This window comes from Panthera onca, chromosome A1 (assembly GCF_046562875.1).
Source record: "Panthera onca isolate mPanOnc1 chromosome A1, mPanOnc1 haplotype 2, whole genome shotgun sequence".
Lineage (NCBI taxonomy): Eukaryota > Metazoa > Chordata > Mammalia > Carnivora > Felidae > Panthera > Panthera onca.
In genome coordinates this window covers 228,314,720-228,337,059 of record NC_138339.1, presented here as the reverse complement: position 1 = coordinate 228,337,059, position 22,340 = coordinate 228,314,720, and the positions used below count along the sequence as shown (strand labels likewise).

General features: G+C 39.5%; 1 protein-coding gene across 6 annotated transcripts in view; it reads right to left on the bottom strand.

Annotated features, from left to right (window-relative positions):
- STARD13 (StAR related lipid transfer domain containing 13) overlaps positions 1–22,340 on the bottom strand; it is a 237,322-nt gene that overhangs the window by 173,923 nt on the left and 41,059 nt on the right. Inside the window, exon 1 of one of the 6 annotated variants that reach the window (XM_060637375.3) lies at positions 9,097–9,506. The exons of 2 other annotated variants lie outside the window; for them this stretch is intronic. In XM_060637375.3, the coding sequence (XP_060493358.2) occupies positions 9,097–9,265 (169 nt within the window). In that variant the 5' untranslated portion in view covers positions 9,266–9,506. Of the gene's footprint in view, positions 1–9,096; positions 9,507–22,340 lie in introns of those variants that run through there. 3 more of the 6 variants (XM_060637377.3, XM_060637376.3, XM_060637378.3) reach the window with 3 other exon arrangements.

Here is a 22,340-nt window from a genome sequence, read left to right as displayed (position 1 = left end):
AAGTGATGGTGATTTGATTACTGAGAACTTGCTCTACACAACACATGCTTTTACAAAGGTCCAAACAGTAAGGCTTTGCAATGGATTTCATTCTCTATTTTGGGAAATGCATTTAGGAGGAAATGTTTTGTGTCCTTGAAAGCATCTGGGAGAGATTTAAGGTCCTCTGTTAAGAACTCCAGTCTTATTTAGGGGGGAATGGTTAGAATACCATTATCACTGGGATTGTGAATCTTTCTTATTTCTTATAATAATTTTAAATACTATAAATAATACTGGGGTAGTAAAATATGCTTTTATGACTACCATACTTTTTCTCAGTGTGTCATTTGGTGAATACAAGGGTATGTGAATTACTACTATTCACTTATCAAGACTGAATATTCATCCAAGATTCTTGCCATCCATATGTATGATTTTTAAAATAAGCTAGAAAGAGGAGACTTGGAACGCAGAAAGAGAAAACCTTCTTTAGCTCAAAATACCGACATGTATATTAGTTACTTGCGACTGCCTAGTTTCTTTACAATCCCTACCCTTTTCCTTTACACTGTTCACGCCTGTGTTTTATCAGAGTGTTACAGAGGCAAGGCAATGCAAATCATCGGTATTTTAGTCAGCTCTGCCTCTGTCAGACTTTTAAAATTGTCAGGATTCCTACGTCTTGTGGGGAAATCATTTGAGACTGCGGCCAGACATTTTGGATTTCTTTTTTGTTGATTTCCTTTTTTTTTAAAATAGCAATAGCATGTTCTGTAATTTTCAGTTATCTTGCAACCATTCCATTTATTTATTTATTTTTGAGAGAGAGAGAGGGAGCAGGGGAGGGGTACAGAGAGGGAGGTTGAGTCCCAAGCAGGCCTGCCTTGTCAGTGCAAAGCCCCACACGGGGCTTGACCTAAGCTGGAATCAAGAGTTGGATGCTTGACTTCAGCTCAGGTCACGATCTCACGGTCCGTGGGTTCGGGCCCCGCGTCGGGCTCTGGGCCGATGGCTCAGAGCCTGGAGCCTGCTTCCGATTCTGTGTCTCCCTCTCTCTCTGCCCCTCCCCCGTTCATGCTCTGTCTCTCTCTGTCTCAAAAATAAATAAACGTTAAAAAAAAAAATTAAAAAAAAAAAAAAAAAAAAAAGAGTTGGATGCTCAAATGACTCAGCCACCCAAGTACCCACTGGGTATGCTCCATTTAAATTCCTTTAGATTCTAAATTAAAAAGAGACAGAGACACAGAGAGAGAGACAGACAGAGAGAGAGAATTCAGGAACTCAGGTCTTTTCAAACAATAGTGTACAACTTTTCCTGCCCTAGGCTGTACCATTCTATAGTGATTGCTATGGTCCCATGTGACTTTACATGGGGGTTTGGCTACACAGTAAGGCTAATTTCCCATGCATTCCGTGGTAACTTTTCTACATTTTGTGGATTATCTCCAAAAGCATCATTCATAATGCAAATGCTATGTACTATCTCTTTGCGAGCATGAGGAAAAGTACCTTAAGAATATGTTTTCAGGCTTCCTGAGAAACTTGTAAGTTGCTTATACAACTAAACAAGCAAGCTTTATTAATTAAAATGACCTATTACCTATTAGTTCAGTTTATTCTGTCATACTGGCAGAGACTTCATACATGAAGTATGAACATAAACCAGAGATACATTTAGATCATGAAGTCGGAAATGGACTTGGAGCCACACTCATCAATGCCTGAGTCTCAGAGAGTCCATATCCCACGTCACAGCCAAGGAGAATCTGACACTACTGAAGGGTCTCCTTTTTCTTTCCTGTGGGGCAACTCCACTTTGCAGCAATGGAATATCGTGAATTAGCTGAGATAATAGCAGACCCCTTTGGAATTTGCCCAGGGCTTCAGCTTTATCATAGGTGAGACGAATGAGAGCCAAGAAGCAATAATCTCTTTCTTCTGGCCTAGCAGTACCTATCGTGTAGAGTTATTTGAAGACTGGTTGTATTCTTGGTAGAATTATTAACCCTGCCCATATACCTACTCCTTCAGTTTTCTGCCTGGCAAACATATAGGGGCCACCTAAACAGGTAAGAATCTCCCTTTATTTGTTAATTTTTATAAAGAGATGTCAATCTTGTCTTTACACCCAGTTGATTTTTAGAGTACATGGAGCTGGCCTTATTTGAAAACAGAAAATATTTACAATTTACTCTCCAAAATATAACCTCAAACTATCTATTGCCCAATCCATGCAAGAAATAATAGTCAAAGAGAATTATCCGAATGAACCACAGGTCCTGAAGCTTCCTCAATCAGCTTTTCCAAAATGCGTTCCCCAGGGAGCATGATTTTATAAGATGTCACTTCCTGGTATCCGGTGAAAAATGGATTCATGATGAAATACACCAGTTTGAACAAAGTTAAATTACTTTCCACAGGATTTCTCTGGGCCTTTCATAAGTGTGAATTTCCAAAAAGGGAAAGAGGATATAGCATTTCTCAAATTACTTAACCACAGAAACATTTCTCCCCTGAATATCTAACAGGACTAGTGTTCTGTGAAGCCAAATGAGAAACTATCTGTAGACAGCTTCCATGCTATTTCAAGATTAAGGAGAAGAAACAGGTTGCATACCTGAACCTCCTTGTTTTGAGCCACTCACCCCATCCCCAAATATTTTTACTGAATTATAATTTGTTATTATGCCCCTGGTTTCACTGCAGGATCCTATAGGAAACTTGCAATTGAATTCACTGCAGGAAATGTTTAATTTATCCACTACATCTCCATATCGTAGTGTCCCCTTTATGAGATCTGTATGAAACTGCTCTCATATATCCAGTTCTCGGGAGAAAACTCTCCCAAACATCAAGTCCCAGGAAAAGCTGCGCTGGTGTGTTTTCACCATGGCAAATCTTCCCCTGATCATGTTTTCCTCTTTGCTTAGATTAGGGAAAGCTCAGGCTAAATTTAAAGCCCACTTTTAATAATTATTTAGCACCTTACGTTTCATATTTTATGTAATATCTCTTTAATATATTAAAGGGATGTAATATAATCCCTTTATTATATTAATTAACCTATATTTTTCTCTTCATCAGATTTGTCTTTTAATAACCTTCACAGAGTTGTATATTCTTTTATACACTACATCAAATCCTTTAGATAATGCATTAGAATGTAAATTAATCTATGATGTCTTTACCCACATGAAAATCATATTCACACTGCCCCTTAGGAGACAGATAATGATTTTCACATGATCCTTACTTCATTCAAATATCAGATATGCAACTCGTGGTCTCCTATCTTCTTGTATCTTCTTCCTAGACTTACCACTGGGTTCGCATAGTTAATAAAATGCACAAGGCACATGATCATTCATGACCTGTCGCCATGAAATCCCAACTGATGTGTTTCCTTCTGTATAGAGGTTTACCAAAACCCACTTTTCATTTTCTCTCTGTCTAAATTTTTTCGGGTCACCTGAAGAGCTAGAAGCACTGCCCATGACTAGGTGGCTAAGGAAATGAGGAACCTTGCTTTGTAAAAGTGGACCAGCATCGAGAATTTACAAAGAACTAAACACTGACTGGGGAAAAGAGGAGGAAAAAATGAATCTCTACTCACTGAAAATAATATCACATAATCCAGATTTGGCAATTACCTGCATCTGGGATGTGTGTTTATAAAATTAGAGCTAATAAAAGCAGGGACGTGCAGCTATGGATGTCTCAATTTGGTTAAAATTAAACTCTCAAGTTTTACATACCATTCTTTGCTAATTCCCTTCTAGTACTTATTTCTTAACTGCTTGCATTTTTAATATGTGATCACTTTTAAAATGTTATGCAAAGTTCGTTGACTTAATTCTCCCAACAGACTTTCCTGTAATTTTCGGTTAAACAGTACCCTTTATGTACAGGTCCTTCGGTCACCAGCACTGAACAGAAAGAGGCTCTGATTCATGGAATGTGAACTTCTGACAGTTGCCACTTTTTTAAAAAAGAACTTGAGCAATACAGGACTGATGCATTCTCACCCTGTTTTCTGTGTTCCATCTGTTTTTCTGCCAGTGTTTCCACCCTCCATTTCTGAAAGTGGTTGGGTAAGAAAATACTGGACATGGAGAAAGGGCAATTCTCAAAGAATAAATGATTGTTTAATTTCCGCTGACGCTATCCAGTTGGGGGGCTGGGGCTCTCCCACCAGGATGAGCAAGGCTACCACTTAGGTCGGGCAAATTCCCAAGATGCCATGTGGCCCGATGGAGTAATGAGAGACAGACAGCACATCACTAATACCCAGTTCCATTCCCTGGGAGCAGAAGGAAGGCAGTTTACTCCACTCTGGTTAAGTTCAACTCAGATGTGATCCTTAAAAATAGTCTCAGATAAAAAGTCAATGAGGGACACCAAGGTGGCTCAGTCGTTTGAGCATTGAACTCTTGATTTTGGCTCAGGTCCTGATCTCATGGTTCGTGAGTTCGAGTCCCATGTGGGACTAAACGCAGTCCACGCTAACGCAGTCGGCGCTAAACGCAGAGCATGCTTAAGATTCTCTCTTTCCCTTTCTCTCTGCCCCTCTACCACTCGCTCGCTCTCTTTCAAAAATAAATAAAAGTCAAAGAAAATGCAAATCTGACTTTCACTAATTCTCTTGGTTATGAAATTTTCTACATTTTGCATTTTCTGTAAAGAAAAGACGTCTTTCTGTGAGCACAGGGGCACACACACACGGACATTCTTTGCAATAGGCCAGGCACTGCAATACCTCCATTTCACAGTCCTGGACTCTAGAGAAAGAAAGGTGGTTTTTTTTTTGTTTTTTTTTTACAGTTTCTTTATAATTATAGGTAGTAATGATATTTAAATAGTCCCCAAGACTGGCTGTCCTAACGTGCCCATTAAATTGATAATGAGAGCATTAAACAGGTATCAAAGAAACATGTCCAGGTAGGTATTAAATGACATAATAAGAAAAACAGAAATAAGAACTGCCTCTCTTTCTTAACATGATACCTGTGATCATGAAACCCAGAATTTTAGACATGATGGGAACCTCACGTTTGTTTAATCCAAACCCTTTATTTTATGGAAGAAGGAAAGAATGCCCAGAGAAGTTGTAGCGTGCCCCAGAGCACACAATTAATTAGTGACAGCCGTAGAACTAAAATCTGACTTCCACAGTAATAATTTCCTTGACAAGTTGTAGAAAAATTATAAGCCACTGATTTATTCTACATTAGAAAGCTGCTCTGTTTTCTTTTCAACTTATTATTTTAGGTTTAAGGAGTCCCTGCTTTGCACACTCTTGTTCAAGGAGTTCTGACTCAACCAGAGAGAGGACTTGAGAACCAGAATAAACTTTAGAAACCAGAGACTGACCATCTCATTTTCTCATCAAGAAACAAAGGTCAAGTAAGGTTCTGAAACTTACCATAGTGAAAGAATGAGAGGGGGTCTAAATAAGAGCCTGCATCCTGGTCTCCTTTTTTTCTGGTTCAGTGAACTTGACTACAATCAGGTCCATATCATGCCATTTTCAGCATTCAAAATAATTTTTAAAAAATAGTATAATAGCAAGATGAATTCTTTCACAAAGCAAATAATCACATTTATGTATTTGCCTAGATTTGGATTTTCCAGATAGCATATGCATGAGTATATAAGCTTTCAACATGGTGCACCTGTAGCCAATGCATCATAGCTATCAAATGACAAGAGATCCCAATTCTCCCTTCCTGTGGCCTAACATACTCTTCCTCCACCTCCCCAGCATCCCCCCTCTTGTCCATTCCCAAGTGCCTGCTACTGAGGCAAATAAAGACCATTATTATTTCCATTCTCTCTCCATACAACAATTTACCCATTGATTCAGCGAGATTGTGGGGTAGGGATTCTGGGCAGTGTGACTTATGATAAACTTTCACTTTGCAAAGCAATCCTCTATTTTAAACTTCTCTTCTCTTTTAACTGGACTTAAAACTCCAGAACTATAAAGAAGGCTAAGAGAAATAATGCGTGTGTATTTTGGAGCATACCCTAAGATGAGCAAGTTTAGATTCATCCTGGGTTTGAGCAACTAATTCTGATCCTATGCATCATCAAAGATTCCTTTATTTCTCCTCTTTGTTTTCCTTCTCATGAGTGCATCTGCTGTTGAATCATGTCCATGCCATTCAATGATTAGCTCACTATAATGAGGTCAGTGGGGAGCAACTTACTCTTGTTTGCACTGTTCCCAACAACCATGAGAGATTATGATCATCAGTAATAATGCCCCAAATTATAATAATACAATGCTAAATTCTCCATGAAAGATCTACGATAGAGTAAACAATTTTACTGATGTTGCTGTCATTTCGAGATACCGCTCTGTGAACTACAAAAAATAATGGTGCTATTAATTTAATACGCACTTGGTAAACTTTAACTGAATGATTATAGGCCATCAGTAAAATAACTTGACATCATGCATTATTGGATACTAGCTGTTCAAGGAAGGTAAAACACACAGCACTCTGCTTCCATTAGCGAAATAAAACCTGACTGGAAATAGCATTGTGAGTGACCGATTCTGATTCTGCCATATGGTTTGTTGCTGCATTCCGAGTAGAAAAGACTGAAATGACTTTGGCATATTACAAAATCTAAAATAAATCTCAAGTCCAATACTTCCACCTTCATTATAAAAACCAGAAACAGTTTAGGGTATTGCAGAGCATGGGCTTCAGAGTTATATTAAAATACTAGCACCTACTATGTAAACTGTAAGAAGTTACTTGACCTCTATGTGTCTCTGTTTTCCTGCCTTTAAAATGGGTATGATAGGGCGCCTGGGTGGCGCAGTCGGTTGGGCGTCCGACTTCAGCCAGGTCACGATCTCGCGGTCTGTGAGTTCGAGCCCCGCGTCAGGCTCTGGGCTGATGGCTCGGAGCCTGGAGCCTATTTCCGATTCTGTGTCTCCCTCTCTCTCTGCCCCTCCCCCGTTCATGCTCTGTCTCTCTCTGTCCCAAAAATAAATAAAAAACGTTGAAAAAAAAAAAAAATTAAAATGGGTATGATAATAGTATGTGCTCACTTAGAAGATTTTTTTGAGGGTAAAATAAATTGAAATATATATATGTGTGTGTGTGTGTGTATATATATATATATATATATATATATATATATATATATATAGCTCCCGGAGTAGTGCTTGAAACATTATAAATGCTCAGTCAATATTCTCTACCCTTACCCAGGAAATTTTGCTTCTGCTATCATACTGTCTTACTATATCATTGCATAATATCAACAAATGATGAGTTCTCAATGGCTGGACTATTGGAATTTCTTCATGCTCCCCTATGATCTTCATGATCACTCTTAATTTCTAGGCATACATTGGTTTCAAACACTCTGTTGCCCAGCACAAAAAGGTGAGAATGCTCACATATTCTATTTAGGCAAAAGAAACATAGACTCAGAGTATCCTTTCAACGATCATGCATGTGTTCACAACTTCAAATCCTCAGTAGGAATATAACTTTCATCCAAAAAACACATAAAGAATTTTAATGAAATCAATCGTCGTAAATACATTTAAGGAGATCCGCAAAACAACTTCAAACTATTTCTATATGCAGTGTTTCTAACATAATGCACTTTACATGCATGCTGAAGAACATTTAACGAGCATAGATGATAAAGCATCATCAAACATTTGCCAAGCTCCTGCATCCATAGCGATGATGGCATCTGGCAAAGCACCATTGTCAGAAATCTCTAAAGCTTTAGCTGGTTTTTATTCTAAGACTAATGTATTTTTAAATCAAGCCACAGGGAAATAATTACTTTTGTTTCTATTCAATCAAGACCTGCACACAGAGTTTACGGAATGACATAATATCCTTCCTGAAATCAGACTGGTATGTAGGACCAGGATCCTTCACACATAACCAGTTCCTGAACCTTTACAAACAAATCCTAATTTCCAAGGAAACAATCTCATCAACTGCTACTCGCTAGAATACATATTGTTCCTTTTGGAAACATTACAATAAGATTTTCACGATTACAAACCCCAACTTCCCTTCTAAAATTCAATAAAATCTTAAACTCATTTATTTAAGTGGAAATTGTGTTTGTATAATGGCTCTAGAAATTCCTGGTAAATTTCGTATCACCAATGTAATAATTTAGTTATTGGGTTTCTTGTTTTGTGTTTTTGTTTTTGTTTAGCCCACGAGGGGCGTGGTCATAAACTTCATAAACTTATTGTGATGATGTGGGTGTATGTGTGTGTCTTTTAAATGAGCACCAGTTAGGAGTCTCTTAGGAATGCTCCTTTTCCAGCTTCTACAGACCAACCCTAAGATGAGAAGCATGTTTTAACTATTTTTGGAGAATGAGGAGTTTTAGTGATGTCCAGGCTGTTGACCTATTTTTTAATTTTTATTTATTAATTTTTTTTGTAGAGAATAAAAACGAACATCTAGCAGCTTGTAACCAATATCCTTTCCTCTGGGCTTAGGAAGCTGCTGCTTCCAAGCGCATGTCACAAGCTTTGTTTTGAACTTAGCAGACACCTTTACCCTTCACCAGAAAAACAGTATCAACAAATCAGAGACTACTGACCTAAACATACAAATAGAGAATGCGAGTCGGTTGTCAGCCCAGTGGCCTTAAGAATAGAATTCTAACTTTCCCCTGTGGCTAACAATGTTATAAAGAATCTGGGCGGGGTACAAGTGAGTCCCCCCTCTCTACCCTCCCTCCAATGAAATAAACAAATGTCCAAGTTTTAAATGTGACACACTGTGAGGAAGCTGCAGAAAAGCTCCCGAAACACACACCGAGTAAACCTGCCTCATTTATTGTGTAGACGCACATAAATTTTGGAAATGCAGGATTCACCGCCCTACCGTGAAGTTTTCCGGGCACTTGAAGTTGAGTTATGTGGCAGCTAAGCGCTGTCACCGTTTGTTTAAAACTGCTGCCTAAAGTTATTTCTAAAAGTTACGTGCAGCGTGGCATAGAAATCCATGTATTGTAAAGTGAAAACAACAATGTAAAAAACTGGGTTAGCATGAAATAGAGCCAACAGAAATCAGAATTAGCAACAGCCTTCCTCTACCGGCCACTCACCTTGTTGAATTTTAGTCACTAGCTGATGGCGTGCTAGAATCCGGCTCATCCTGTAAGGAGAGCGCCTCGCCGTCTGATCAAATCGCAAGTACATCTCCTGGCCCTCAGGTGTCATGGAATTTAGATAGTAGCAGCCTGAAGCTGGGGTCCTGGGTCCCTGACTGAACATCTCGGCAGATTTCCCTTTTGCCACCTCAGTCTGCCCTGTGGCTGTTCCCGGCTGTCTCCAGTCTCAGTAAGGGAGCGAGGCACCAAGCCCGGCGGAGCTCCACACACCAGGCGATTTTTAAAAAGAAGAAGGAGTGCCAAAAGCCACAACTCAGAATTCCAGCCCCCGGCCTTCACGTGACCCCGAGCAGCCAATCAGAAGAAGAAAGGAGACCGGGACCGTAAGCAGTCAGCCCCCAGCCCCCTAGACGGGCAGTTCCAGCAGCTCTGATCCCCCCACGGTGCTGAAGGCAAATGCCAGCGTTTGCGGTGCCTCAGAGCTGACTAAGCGCCAGGAAGCAGCGCTCACTCAACGAGTTAAAAAGAGAAAGGTAAAAGAAAAGGCAGTAGAAGAAAACTGAGCCCTGGGCATAGATTTCCTTGGAGGCTGTAAAAGTTACAGAAAGCACGTTTGCTTTCTCCAAAGGCAGCTGCAGACAGGTAACAAATGGGTGTGATAAACGTCTCCAATGAAAAACTACTCCAAATAAGCATCAACAGCTGAGTATGCTAGCACCCTTCCTTACAAAGAATGAATCAAACAAAGCTCTTCCAGTGAAAAATAAACTTTCAAGTGCTTTAACACCCAGAGTAAATACACTACAGACTCCTGACCTTCTGCAGTGGGAAGGCTGAGAGCTCTTACAGATGACTGGGAGAGGCAAAGGGCATACACATATTTGTTAAGTATCTATTTCCCTTTAATTTTTCGACACCCCCAACAGTTAATCGCCAAGAAGCAAAATAGTTATGAAGTACTGATCACATTTAAGACACTGCCACGAATCACTGGAAAGATTCAGATTTATGCTGCCAAGCTGCTAAGGACCAGAAGAGAAGTTACGCAAAAGTTTAAGGCTTTCACAAACCTTATGTAAGAGGTGTCTCAAAAAAGACACAAAGACAATGTTGGGGGAGCGATATTATTTTCGACTGGGGTGATCGTAGCAGGGCGCACAGAGAAGACATTTGGGTGGGCTTTAAAAAAATGAGTGCGATTCTGACAAACAGAGCCTGAGGAGGTCTTTGCACTAGGGTCTATGCCCACACGTGCGGAGATCAGGAATCAGAGTATGTGTTTAAGGAAACTGTGAATAATTCCATTTGGCCATTTCCAAGTATACATATGGGAGTAATTAGAATTTCCCCCCATATTTTCCCGCTTTAATATTATTTGATGTGAAGAGAAAAAGTCCATAGAAAACATTGTTGAATTCTGAGCCTGGGGCTAAATGAATAAAGTTCTTTGAAAAAGAAGCATATGGCCAAGTTGTTCTTACATTTGGCTGGCTGAAACTGAAACAGCCTGGCCTGTGATTTATAGTCTTAATGATGAAAAAACTCTCAAAAGTTTAACAGGACTTAACTTAGGACCCCAATTCTTGTTACTGTGGCTAACGGTGGTCAGCCCTAACGCTCTTCCCTGTGGGAATTTTTGCTGGCCTGATTCTGACCAGTAGGCACCTCACCTCGCATGACTATCCTACTACGTAAATGAACAGAGCCTGCGGTAGAATATACACTCTCTCATGGCAATTGTGAGCCTCTTCCGATAGCTATGCAAGAGTAGCCAAGCATTAGGGTTTCAACAGCATCACAGTAGAAGAGTAAAGATCTCAATGGATTATGTTGTTCCCTTTCCATTCTTATTTAGGGTTTGATCAGAGTTTTGCTATTCCAGGGCATCTTTTGTGGAAGGTGAAAGGGATCTAAGGTCTAGTGGCCCTGGTATGCCAAAAGCATGGGCAGTAATGGTAGACAGGTTTAGCATTACACTTCAGTATTAGATCCTGTAATTTAATCGAATTAAATTCAAATCACATCAGAATCCAAGCTCAGGTCCAGCTCTGGATGCCCTCTGATGGAGAGGTCAATGCCAGCTACTTTGTGCACGTGCTTTTGTTTTGATAGGCTAACATTAGGGACATCACTGCCATTAAACAAGTGTTCAAGCCAGACAACTAGCAGTTATCACTTTTTCACTGGGAGAGAATGGAAGGAGAATGGAGAGAAAAAGACCATGAACTTAGCAACTTGGGATAGGTTCCAAAAGCTAAGCAAGGGGAAGGTAAAGGCTGGAAATAAAATCTACTTGTTTTATAGCTGTGAATAACACTTAAAGATTGGCCATTCCCAATGCCAGGCTGGTAGTTCATTATTGACTTGGCTACATTTTAAAAATAAATGGAATGAGCCTCTCTGAGAAGCACTGCAGTGTATCATGGCCAGTTTAGTATTAAAAAAAAAAAAAAAAATCACAGTGCCTCCATTCTGCACTGAAAGTCCCAAGGTGTTTTGTTCTGAAAACATCAAGATCATAAGCATGTATTCTTTGATATATATGTAAACAGATGCAACAACATGAAACATAGTATTTCATAAGAGATTGGCAATGAAGGACAAGAATTAAATGTAAATTAAGGAAAAAAAGGAATTTCTATTCCCTGATTAAAACAAAAACAACTTAGAAGAAAGCCTAATTTTTCTAAAAATCAGTTTAAGTTTTAATAAGGGGATCTATGAAGGATTACATATCAGCATTTCTGTCTTCTCTATCATGACAAGTTTGATTTTATGGTTCAAGTAGTAGCTATAAATCCATGTGACTGCTCACCATGTTTTTGTCATTTCAAATGTCCAAAATACCATATTTAAAGCAGCTAAGTAACACTTTTCTTATTAGCACCGTTAATGACTTGTTTTATGCTAATGTATTGCTATGAAATCCACACCCTTTTAATGAATATTTTTTTCATTATTTAGTCCTAGTGATCAAATAATTACCACTGGGTGGGCAGCTCTTTCTGTTTGTTGTAAATGTAAAAGTGAGAAATTGCTAATAATCTTCCCTGGGCTGATACTGTCTCCATTCAACTAGTTGAGAGAATTCTTTGTCTTTACTGGTGAGTGAGAGAGGTCCAAAGAAATCAGAGAGAAAGAGAAAGTGCTGAACACCCAAGTGTATCTTTCAAGACTAATGCTGAATTCCTTCCTTTCTAATTCCTTTTAAAAATGGAGAATATGGGTGCGTGGGTGGCTCAGTTGGTTGAGTGTCCAACTCTTGATTTCGGCTCAGGTCATGATCTCAAGGTTCATGATTTTGAGCCCCACGTCAAGCTCTGTGCTGTCGGCATGGAATCTGCTTGGGATTCTCTCTCTCTCCCTCTCTCTCTGCCCTTCCCCTTCTCTCTCTCAAAATAAATAAAATAAACTTTAAAAATAAATAAATAAAAATTAAAAAATAAAAATGAGGAAAATGGATGGTGCTAGTTTTTAGTTTTCACCTCTTTTCCTCTTTCCTAATTTGGTCAAGAGCAATCTTCACTTAGACTATTTCGGGGTTGGAATAAACAGATGAATACTGAGAGACCCAAAGAGAGCAATGAACAGGGGAAGGGGGAAGTGGGAGGAGCTAACAGTGTTGAGCTCCTTGTATGTACCAGGCATGTCTTTAATTAATGTCTGTGGTCTTCTATTTTGTAGAACAGGAACCTAAGACTCCCAAGGATGAAGAGATGTCCCAGGTCATACAGCAACCAAGTGTAGAGCCACTGTCTATCTCCAAGCTGATGATATTTTAACCCTTTCCACTATCACACACAAGGGACAGGGAAAGGAAGATTGTGGCACTGAGAGGGTGCTGGGGACACTGGATAGAGGAAAAAATTTTAGAGGGATATACTGAAAATCATCTTAATCCTGTATAATTTCATGTGATACTGGAACGCTTAAATGAAAATACAGTTGACCCTTAGATACCGCATATTTATTTGTGCAGGTCTACTCCCATGCAGATGTTTTTCAATAAATATATTGGGAAAAATTTGGAGACTTGCAACAACTTAAAAAACTTGCAGAAAAACAACAAAGCCTAGATATACTGAAAAAATTTTTAAAGAATTTTGAGATTATTGTGAGAATACAGTACATATATAATACATATACTAAATATGTGTTAATTGACTCTGTAGTACCAATAAAGCTTCAGGTCAAGTTGGTATTAGTGGTTAAGTTTTCAGGGAGCCAAGTTATATGCAGACTGCATGGGGGTTGGCGCCCTAACCCCCTTGTTGTTCAAAGGTCAACTGCATAGGATTGGCTAAATTGGATTGGCTAAACCGCAATGGATTGGCTAAATTGTTGTAGTGGTTGAGATCTCGGTATCTAGAGAGCAAACTACACAGCCCAGAGCTTTTAATTAACCAGTGAGAACCATGGGCCCTCTTTGGAGCAACCCAAAGCTAAGAACTGGAGACCCACCCACTCCCACCCTAATCCTAAAGTGCAGAAGCAGCTTCACTGTCTTTTTGTTTAAAAAGCACATTCCTTTTGCAGGGTAGGCTCTTTGCCCTCTGCTTTCTGTTCATCCTCAAGGCTAACTCTGCATATGGTCTTACCTTTTCTAGGGAATTTCTTCCCAATGCAAATGCTCCAAATACAGTCAAAATTCTGAAACTTGACCTCTAAACAAAACTTTAGGTACCAAGTCTTTTGGTAGATGATCCTAGAGTAGTGCTCAGTGGAATCTTAGGTACACATAGAAGAAAGCTAGGTGTGATTTTACAGAAGCCAGGAATGACTCCCATGCCTTCATCTGTCTACTACTCCTTTTCCTCCTTCACATGCATTCCAGCTTCCTCATCAGCCTGTTCAGAGGGAGCCAAGGTAGTCCTGCCAAGCAGGAAAATGTTTGAGATACAAGTGGTAGGCGGAAAAAAGCAGAACCGATTTGCAAAGCTGCTTTTGAGATTACTTGAATCCAAACGTTGTGGGTTAATGGCAGAGCCTTCCTGTGGGTTCTGAAGCTCACTTTGAGGATTTCCACCAATTGATTCGTGGAGCCTGTACCCAACCCTGTGCCAATAAGCCTTCCCAACATGCATGCACCACATGCCCATTGACCAATGCAGGCAAGCCAGTGAAACTAACATTCATAGCCATGACCAGGGCCCTCCATGAAAGTTTCAGAGCGGATTCTCTTCTGATTCAGCTTTACCAGCTATAGACCATGTCTCCCCCATTTAGAGTCCAGCTCCTGTTGCTGGACTTGGGGGTGGTAATAGGTTTGCTTTATTTTGTCTCTCAGCCCTCCCTACTGTCTTTGGTTGACTTTGCCTCTATGGGTCTCCAAGAACACATGCACTGCCCTTATGCCATCCCCTGGGGACCCAACCGTCAGCCCCAGTTCATATGGCAAGCGATCTGGTCTGACTTGTCCTGGGCTCATTGCCTACACCCATCCATTCCAGCCAAACCAAAATTCTTTCACTTTGCTAAGTTGTTTCAAAGATTTGGAACTGTGTGATTTCCTCTTCTTTCACCCTGTCAAAACCTATTGCCTTCAGAAACATTTTCATGACTAATGCAAAAATATTTAGTATGAACAGTCATGTTAATACCTGTAAACAGTCATTATGTGGCACATTAATTAGATTAGCTTGTTACAAATATGGAATCCACTTATTCATTGCAACTCCTATTGGCATAAAGTTTTTACATCTTGGATTTGGAAAGGATATTAAATATCTTCTAATCCAACCACCCAACTACTATACAGATCAATTAAGTAATACTCTACCCACATATATGAAGTGTTTTTATTTCACTGAGGACGACAAACTGTTTAAGAAAGTTTTTCCTTATAATTTCCATCCACTGGCTCAATTGCTATCTTTTAGATTGAGTCCAGTCTGTCAGTATCTCTTTAAGAATATGGCTCCCACCCTAAACTTAGACCTCTAGAAACAGTCAAGCACGGTAGCTCATGATACAATATGTGAATATCTCCTCCATTCAGGGCATTGTATTTCTGCTGATCCAGTTTAAGATACGGGATGTTGGATTTTTTTTAATCTATATTTACTCAATCATTAATTCAGCATGGACTGAATGCTTGTACAGCACTGTAATAAGTATGGAAGCCACAAAGGTGATTACATGTGGTTTCTGCTCTCAAGGGAGAGTCTGCCAGGGAAGATAGAAAAGAGATTCACCATTACACCAATGTTAAGTGTTATGTCACAGATTCTGTTTTACAGCCAATCTAAGTGCTTAAGCCTTGTGGTATTTATGTATCTTCACAAATGTGCTGCTAAATGAGTGTTCTCTATTCTGTATTTAACAAATGACCTTTCAAACTAAAGAACAGGTCTTTCAACTTATTGGAATTATTGAGTTATTTTCAGTTCCGGATTTTCTCCTCCAACTATTTAATTCTGCCTTGTTCGTTGATGCAGCTGACAAAAATACCTATATTTTTAAAGCATAAAATGAATAGTTAAGTGAGTTCAGAAAAAGGTAAAGTAAGTGTAGGAAAATAATGAAGCTAAGGCTGAAATCAGTTTACAGAACTATAAGCCACACAATTCTGTACGTTTGTAGGAGGTGGCTGAAGATTCCTATGTGACAAAGCAAAAGGAAAATAAGATCAATTACAAAACTCAGCATACCCATAAGATAAAAACAAAAAGGTTATTCAAGATAAACACAGATCAACAGATATTGAGACCCCCCCCCCCCCAAAGAAAACTTTTCTCGTAAATAAAAGGCCCTCATAAAGAATCAGCATCTTCAATGATACTGGATCTGGTAACAAACTTGAGCTCATAGTATCTTATCTGCCTCCTTCAGTGCCAATAATAGTAAAATAACAAGCACTATTTCGGAAAAGTAGCTTCTATGAGGGCCTCCAGAAAACATGATATAAGTATGCTCTTCACTGTGATCATCTAAACTATGCATTGAACAATATCACTTCCCTACTTAAAATACATCAAAAGTTTTCCATTCCACCTAGAACAAAACCCAAACTCATTACCTGGCCCACAAGGTCTTGCACAATCTACTCCCTGCTTACCACTCCCACCTCATCACCCAGCCTCCTCCAGTTTGCTACCTCAGAATCCTCTTTCCACACATGCTACCCCTTAGCCTGGATTCTCTTCATGGAGTCCTTCCATCCCTGGCTCCTTTTCAGATTTCAAGTATCAATTTAACTGGTATATCTCAGGCAAGCCATCCCTGTTTGCTTTACCTAAGCAGAAGCAACACTCCATTTATCTCTATAGCACCTTCTAAATCTATAACCACAGGGACGCCTGTGTGGCTCAATTGGTTAAGCATCCGACTTCAGCTCAGGTCGTGATCTCATGGTTTGTGGGTTCAATCCCCACATTGGGCTCTGTGCTGACAGCTCAGAGCCTGGAGCTTGCTTCAGACTCTGTGTCTCCCTCTCTCTCTCTCTCTCTGCCCCTCCCCTTCTTGCACTCTGTTTCTCTGTCTCAAAAAATAAATAAACATTAAAAGAATTAAAAAAAAAAATTATAATCACATATTTATTTGTTCATTAAGTCACACATTGCCTTTTGCCCCCAGTCGATTTCCATGACTGAACCGTGTCTATTCCATTCACATTCTACACTCAGTGCCTTTCACAAGGCCTGGCACATAGTGGGAAATCAATAGCAACTGGTTTAATAAATGATTAAATAAGTAATCGAACAAATGATAATTTGAATTTTCCAAAGATCTGGAATGTCTACAATGTCTACAGGAATGGACGCGTATTTTTGAGGCAATCATCATAAATTTTGCTGTTGTTACTACAATATTTGGATTGGATAAGGATTGGACAGTAGATAATTCAAGGTGTTATTCTCCGGGGTGGGGGAGGAGGGAGGACTTAAATGTATGTATTTCACTTTGTTGGTTAGTGGCAAAAGTATGTGCTTTGACCATCAAACCGAGGGCAGTTTAAGGTTTCTTGGGAATATTAGGGAGCCTGGAGGGATGAGCAATCCTTGCCCCCTCACAGAGAGAGGCTGAAAGCCATTTAAAAAAAAAGAAAGAAAGAAAGAAAGAAAACTATCTTCCTGAGCTTTGAGTCAGCCTGAACACCTGCTGTGCCTTCAATTACAAGGCAAACAACATGGGGCTGATTGTTCTTCATGGACCCATGCTGCATCTAGGTTACCAACCACCTCTGCTTCTTCATGCTCATAAATATCTTTTAATAATTCTTTCAAGAGTTTTGGTGGACACTTTAATCAACTTACTGTCTGGTGTTTTCTAGAACTTATGTGTTTTTGCCCTACTTGAAAATAACGGTAATTGCTCATTTTTGGTGTTTCTGTTCTTTTCTTTCTTTATGGATTGCCTCTATTACTGGATGGGATCTTTCAGTCTCTTAGGTGGGATTTGTCTGCACTTAGAAATTTATCCTCATTTACATCAGATTAGATTCTATAAACTCTGTCCCTATCTTAAACAAGTGAATATATTTTTTCAATGTTGACTCAAATTATAATTTGAATATAAAAAGGAAGCTTGCTCATTAAAGAAATCCTATGATGAGCCCTTTGGAAAATCCTTTATTGATTCTCCACATTATTTGTTTTGTAAATATTTGATATTGCCCAATGAAAGGTACACCATTATTTAGATTGTATGCTGACCTGTTGCTCTGGAACCAGTCTCCATTCTTTATATAATTGCTTCCCATCTGGCGTCATGCAACAGTTGGGCACTAAGAAAGGTTTGTAAATAATCATGGCCCACAAACTGTGGAAGAATAAGAGTGTGGGATTCATAATGCAATTGCATTTCTTATATATTTAAACTAATATAAGTTCTTGGATATATTTAGCTCAGTACACTAAGAATATGATAGAATGTTTTTTCTCCTTATTCCTAATACAAGACCATTAATCTATACTTTAAAGAATGGCAAGTATCAGGAGGAGTAACAGAATTAAAACACATCCTACAAAGAAAGAAACACTACAAAATTGAGAAGGTACCAAGATAACTTTCTAGAACCCTAGAAACCAGTATCAGTGGAACTTTGAGGTGATGGGGAAGACACATTTCATGGTTTATGGCTGGACAATAAGGGGAGATTCCACTTTTGGGTTGGGAGGAATGACTTGACCAAAGGTGATTCTGCTGTAATGAAAAACTGATTTTTTGGTGGCATCTTGTTTCTCATAAATAGAGACAAAGCCACTAATTAACATGTGCCACAGTACCTTTCTTTCACCCTTTCCTAGTCAAATATTTCTAGTGCATAGTTCATGCCAGGCACAGTGCTAGGCACCAGTGGTACAAAGATGGACAAAGTGGTAAAAGAGGGACTGTCTCTCTTCTCCACAGTATGATTTATCATGGCAAAAGCTGAGGACAGTTACAACCACCGGACTTGATTATATAACAGAGTGTGCAGAGGCGACTGCAGGAGCAGAGTAGCCAGATCAGAACAGGACCAAATTCATTCTGCCAAGCAGGAAACGCAGTGCTGAGCCTGAACGGATACATATCTGCATGAGATTAAGGTGAAGACAATATCAAGAAAAACCTGGTCATGAAAAAGAAAAAAAGAAAAAAATACATTAATACTTTCCTATGTGATGCTCCCTTCTTTAGTTAATAAGAGGAATTAGTATTTCAAATCACCATGTTACAGAGACCTCCCAGATTCTAAGACTCAACTTGGGAGGAGACACCCCTCCCCTAAACGTTCTACATGAGTCATTCTCCCGTTTCCCCACCAAAGCTCTAAAGTGGGGGGATACTTTTCAGCTACAGCTATTTCCTAGAAGTACTCAACTTTTTAGAAGAAGGTGAATTCACTATGGTGAATAATGGTAAAGAACTAAGAAGGCAAACTGAATTCAGGATTTATAGGCTTGGGCAGAAGTAAGAGGGGTCTGCCAGAAGGGTTCATAGGGACAACATATGTAGGAAGTCCTGAATCTATCTACCCATCAAATGGTACTCTGGCATTGTGAAAACAAGCTATCCTTTGCCTAACCAGCTTTCAAAATCAGTACAATCGTACTAAAAAAAATTTTTTAATGTTTATTTATTTTTGAGAGAGAGAGAGACAGAGCATGAGTGGGGGAGGGGCAGAGAGAGAGGGAAACAGAATGGGAAGCAGGCTCCAGGCTCTGAGGTGTCAGCACGAGCCCGACATGGGGCTCGAACTCAGGACCGTGAGATCGTGACCTGAGCCAAAGTCAGATGCTTAACCCAGGTGCCCCCAGTACAATGCAACTTTTAAAGACAAATCAGGTTTCCAAACCTACACCCATGGGTGCTTCTTTGAGTTAAGGGAAGGAAAAGGTATTGCTTGGCTATTATGTCTGTTTCACACAGCCTTTCTGGAGGAGTTCCTTTTTGTTCTAGAATATATGTGTGTCTATAGATCTATAGAGACTGTCTTGAGATTTCTCATTTGACTATTTCTTTAGAGCTTGATGTTTATTGAAGCCTGTAGTGGCCTCTGGCCAACCTCCGAGAGCATAATCATAATCACACTGCCTCCTAAGACACAGACCTGTTTAAACAGACCACGCACACCATACATAGCTGGGTGTGGTTACCTTGTCTTTATGGCGCTCCACCAAGATGACTCACACTAATCAATCACGGGAAAACACAAAGTACCAAAAATGTGTTTGCTACACAGAAGGATAGAGCATACCAAAAGCTGCTCTTAGTCTTTGATGAGCTTCTTTCTCTCATTCTCTAACTCAGGGGATGTCAAGGACTATTCTTGGCCTTGGTTTCTTTCTCAATTTGGATTACCTTAGAAAACCCAGTCCCATAGCATTCTGTTAATCAATCAGCGTTTGTTGTTGCATTTGGAAAATGAGGAGCACAAAATGGTGCAGTATCTACTATAATTACATTTTGTAAAAAAAATAAATAAAATTAATTAATTAATTAAATGCATGGTAAAAAAAAGATTAGAAGAAAACACATCAAAAACATAATTGTGTCCATTTTTAGGATGGTGAAATTATGGGTGATGTCTTTTAAATTTCCATTTTCCAAATATTCTGTCATGATTAATTATATTTTTTTATATAATGAGGGGATCATTATCCAGTGATAATCATCTGATAATCATTACCCAGTGAATCATGTCAGGAGGTGTGGAGAAGGACCTCGGCCTCAGTTTATTTCCAACTGCTTCTGTGTCTCACAGATGTAAGATAGACAGGAGATAAATCTGCACAAAAATGATAGATATGGTCTAACACAGCTTGAACTTCCTTAGTGCCTAACATGGTATTAGGCAAAACCCCAGTGTTCAAAATCAGAAAGAGAAAGAGAAAGAGAAAGAGAAAGAGAAAGAAAGAGACAGGGAGAGAGAGAGAGAGAGAGAGAGAGAGAGAGAGAGGAGAAGTGTATGGATTCCATTTTCAAAATGCTTCCCACATTCATTCCTTCTTGAGTTACTTCCTCCACTGTGTAGGGACCAGCCCCCAAGCCTAGATGACTCTGACAGTCCAGCTTGTGTCTCTGTGTCCACTCTTGCCTACCTGAGTACCACCTGAGCATCACAGAACCCTTAGCTTCTCAGGATAGCACTTCCACCCTATTAGTCTCCTGTTGCAAAATACCAAATAATGTCCCAGATCTACCACTTGTTGTGTAAGGTTCTGAGTCGCTTAAGGTGCCCCTTTCCTTATCTACACGCTTTATATGTATATACATATAAACAAGCAGGTCAAGTATATATGATAATCATTCCATTCCCATCCTTTGTTTCAACTGGATTAGCGTTTAAACCAAGAAAAAAAAAAATGACTAGTTGAAAGAGGACTTTGTATCACTTCTTGAATGTCACTTTTTGGGGAAAGATGCACTGGGAGCACTAAGAACTGTCAACTGCACAAGACCCAATCTCTAGATATATGAAAGGATCTTCTCAGCTATTCTTGGGTTTAAAACCTGGGACAGAGGGGCGTCTGGGTGGCTCAGTTGGCTAACATCCTACTTCAGCTCAGGTCATGATTTCGAGGTTCTTGAGTTCAAGCCCTGTGTCAGGCTCCATGCTGACAGCTTGGAGCCTGGAGCCTGCTTCCGATTCTGGGTCTCCCTCTCTCTTGGCCCCTGACCCATCTCAAAAACAAATAAACATTAAGAAAAAAAAAATCTAAAAAAAATAAAAATAAAAATAAAACCTGGGATACATAACATGTTATATCCTTACAGCTGTTTTCTACGAATGGATATTTAGTTCAGTTTTAAGCATACTAAAGTTCTTAACTCCCAACAATGAGAAAAATCCATTTTTTTTTTTTTTTCTTATTTTATTTTTGGGACAGAGAGAGACAGAGCATGAATGGGGGAGGGGCAGAGAGAGAGGGAGACACAGAATCGGAGACAGGCTCCAGGCTCCGAGCCATCAGCTCAGAGCCTGACGCGGGGCTCGAACTCACGGACCGCGAGATCGTGACCCGGCTGAAGTCGGACGCTTAACCGACTGCGCCACCCAGGCGCCCCGAGAAAAATCCATTTAAATAATATAGTGGTGACACCAGGAAACATTTGGACAATGTGTTCCATACACTTTTTATCCAAATACTTCCTGAAAACTGACTCAGAAGTGCTGTGCCAATTGAAATACTAGTGTATTTCAAATTCTAATTTAAAAAGAAACTTTTAAAGGCATTATCCTTTTCTGAGAGTGGGGGAAGAGAAGATGAATTTAATGTTAAAAAGCAAAACAAAACAAAACAGACTTGGCCCAGACTTGACTCAGATCTGGACCCAGGAGGTCCCTTTTAGTATCTCTTGGGTCCCCTGTGGTCAGGGTTGGGAAGTCATTCTGTGGTTCTAAATTTTGCACAGAAGCAACCTCTCTGTACCATATTTTTACCACCCCGCTCTCAATAGTTAGGTGAATGGGCACAGGCATTTGGAATCACTTTTACTCAACAACTGTTTTTTGAACTCCTACTTTTTGCCAGGCAATATTCTTAGTGCTGGGAAGGCAGCAATGAATAAAACAAACAACGATCAGTGTCCTAGTGAAGCTCCTGTTCTAACCAATGAACATAATAGACTGGGTTTATTAACCTATGATCTATGAGCCACCTAAATTCTGGAATTGTTTACAAAATTTTGTGCGTACCTTTATTTTTCTAGAGCATAGACTTTTAGATGTTATTGGATTTTCAAAATATGCTGTAACTATCCAAGACTTTTTTAAATGACTCTAAGGTATAGTTCTAGAACACACAGAACTG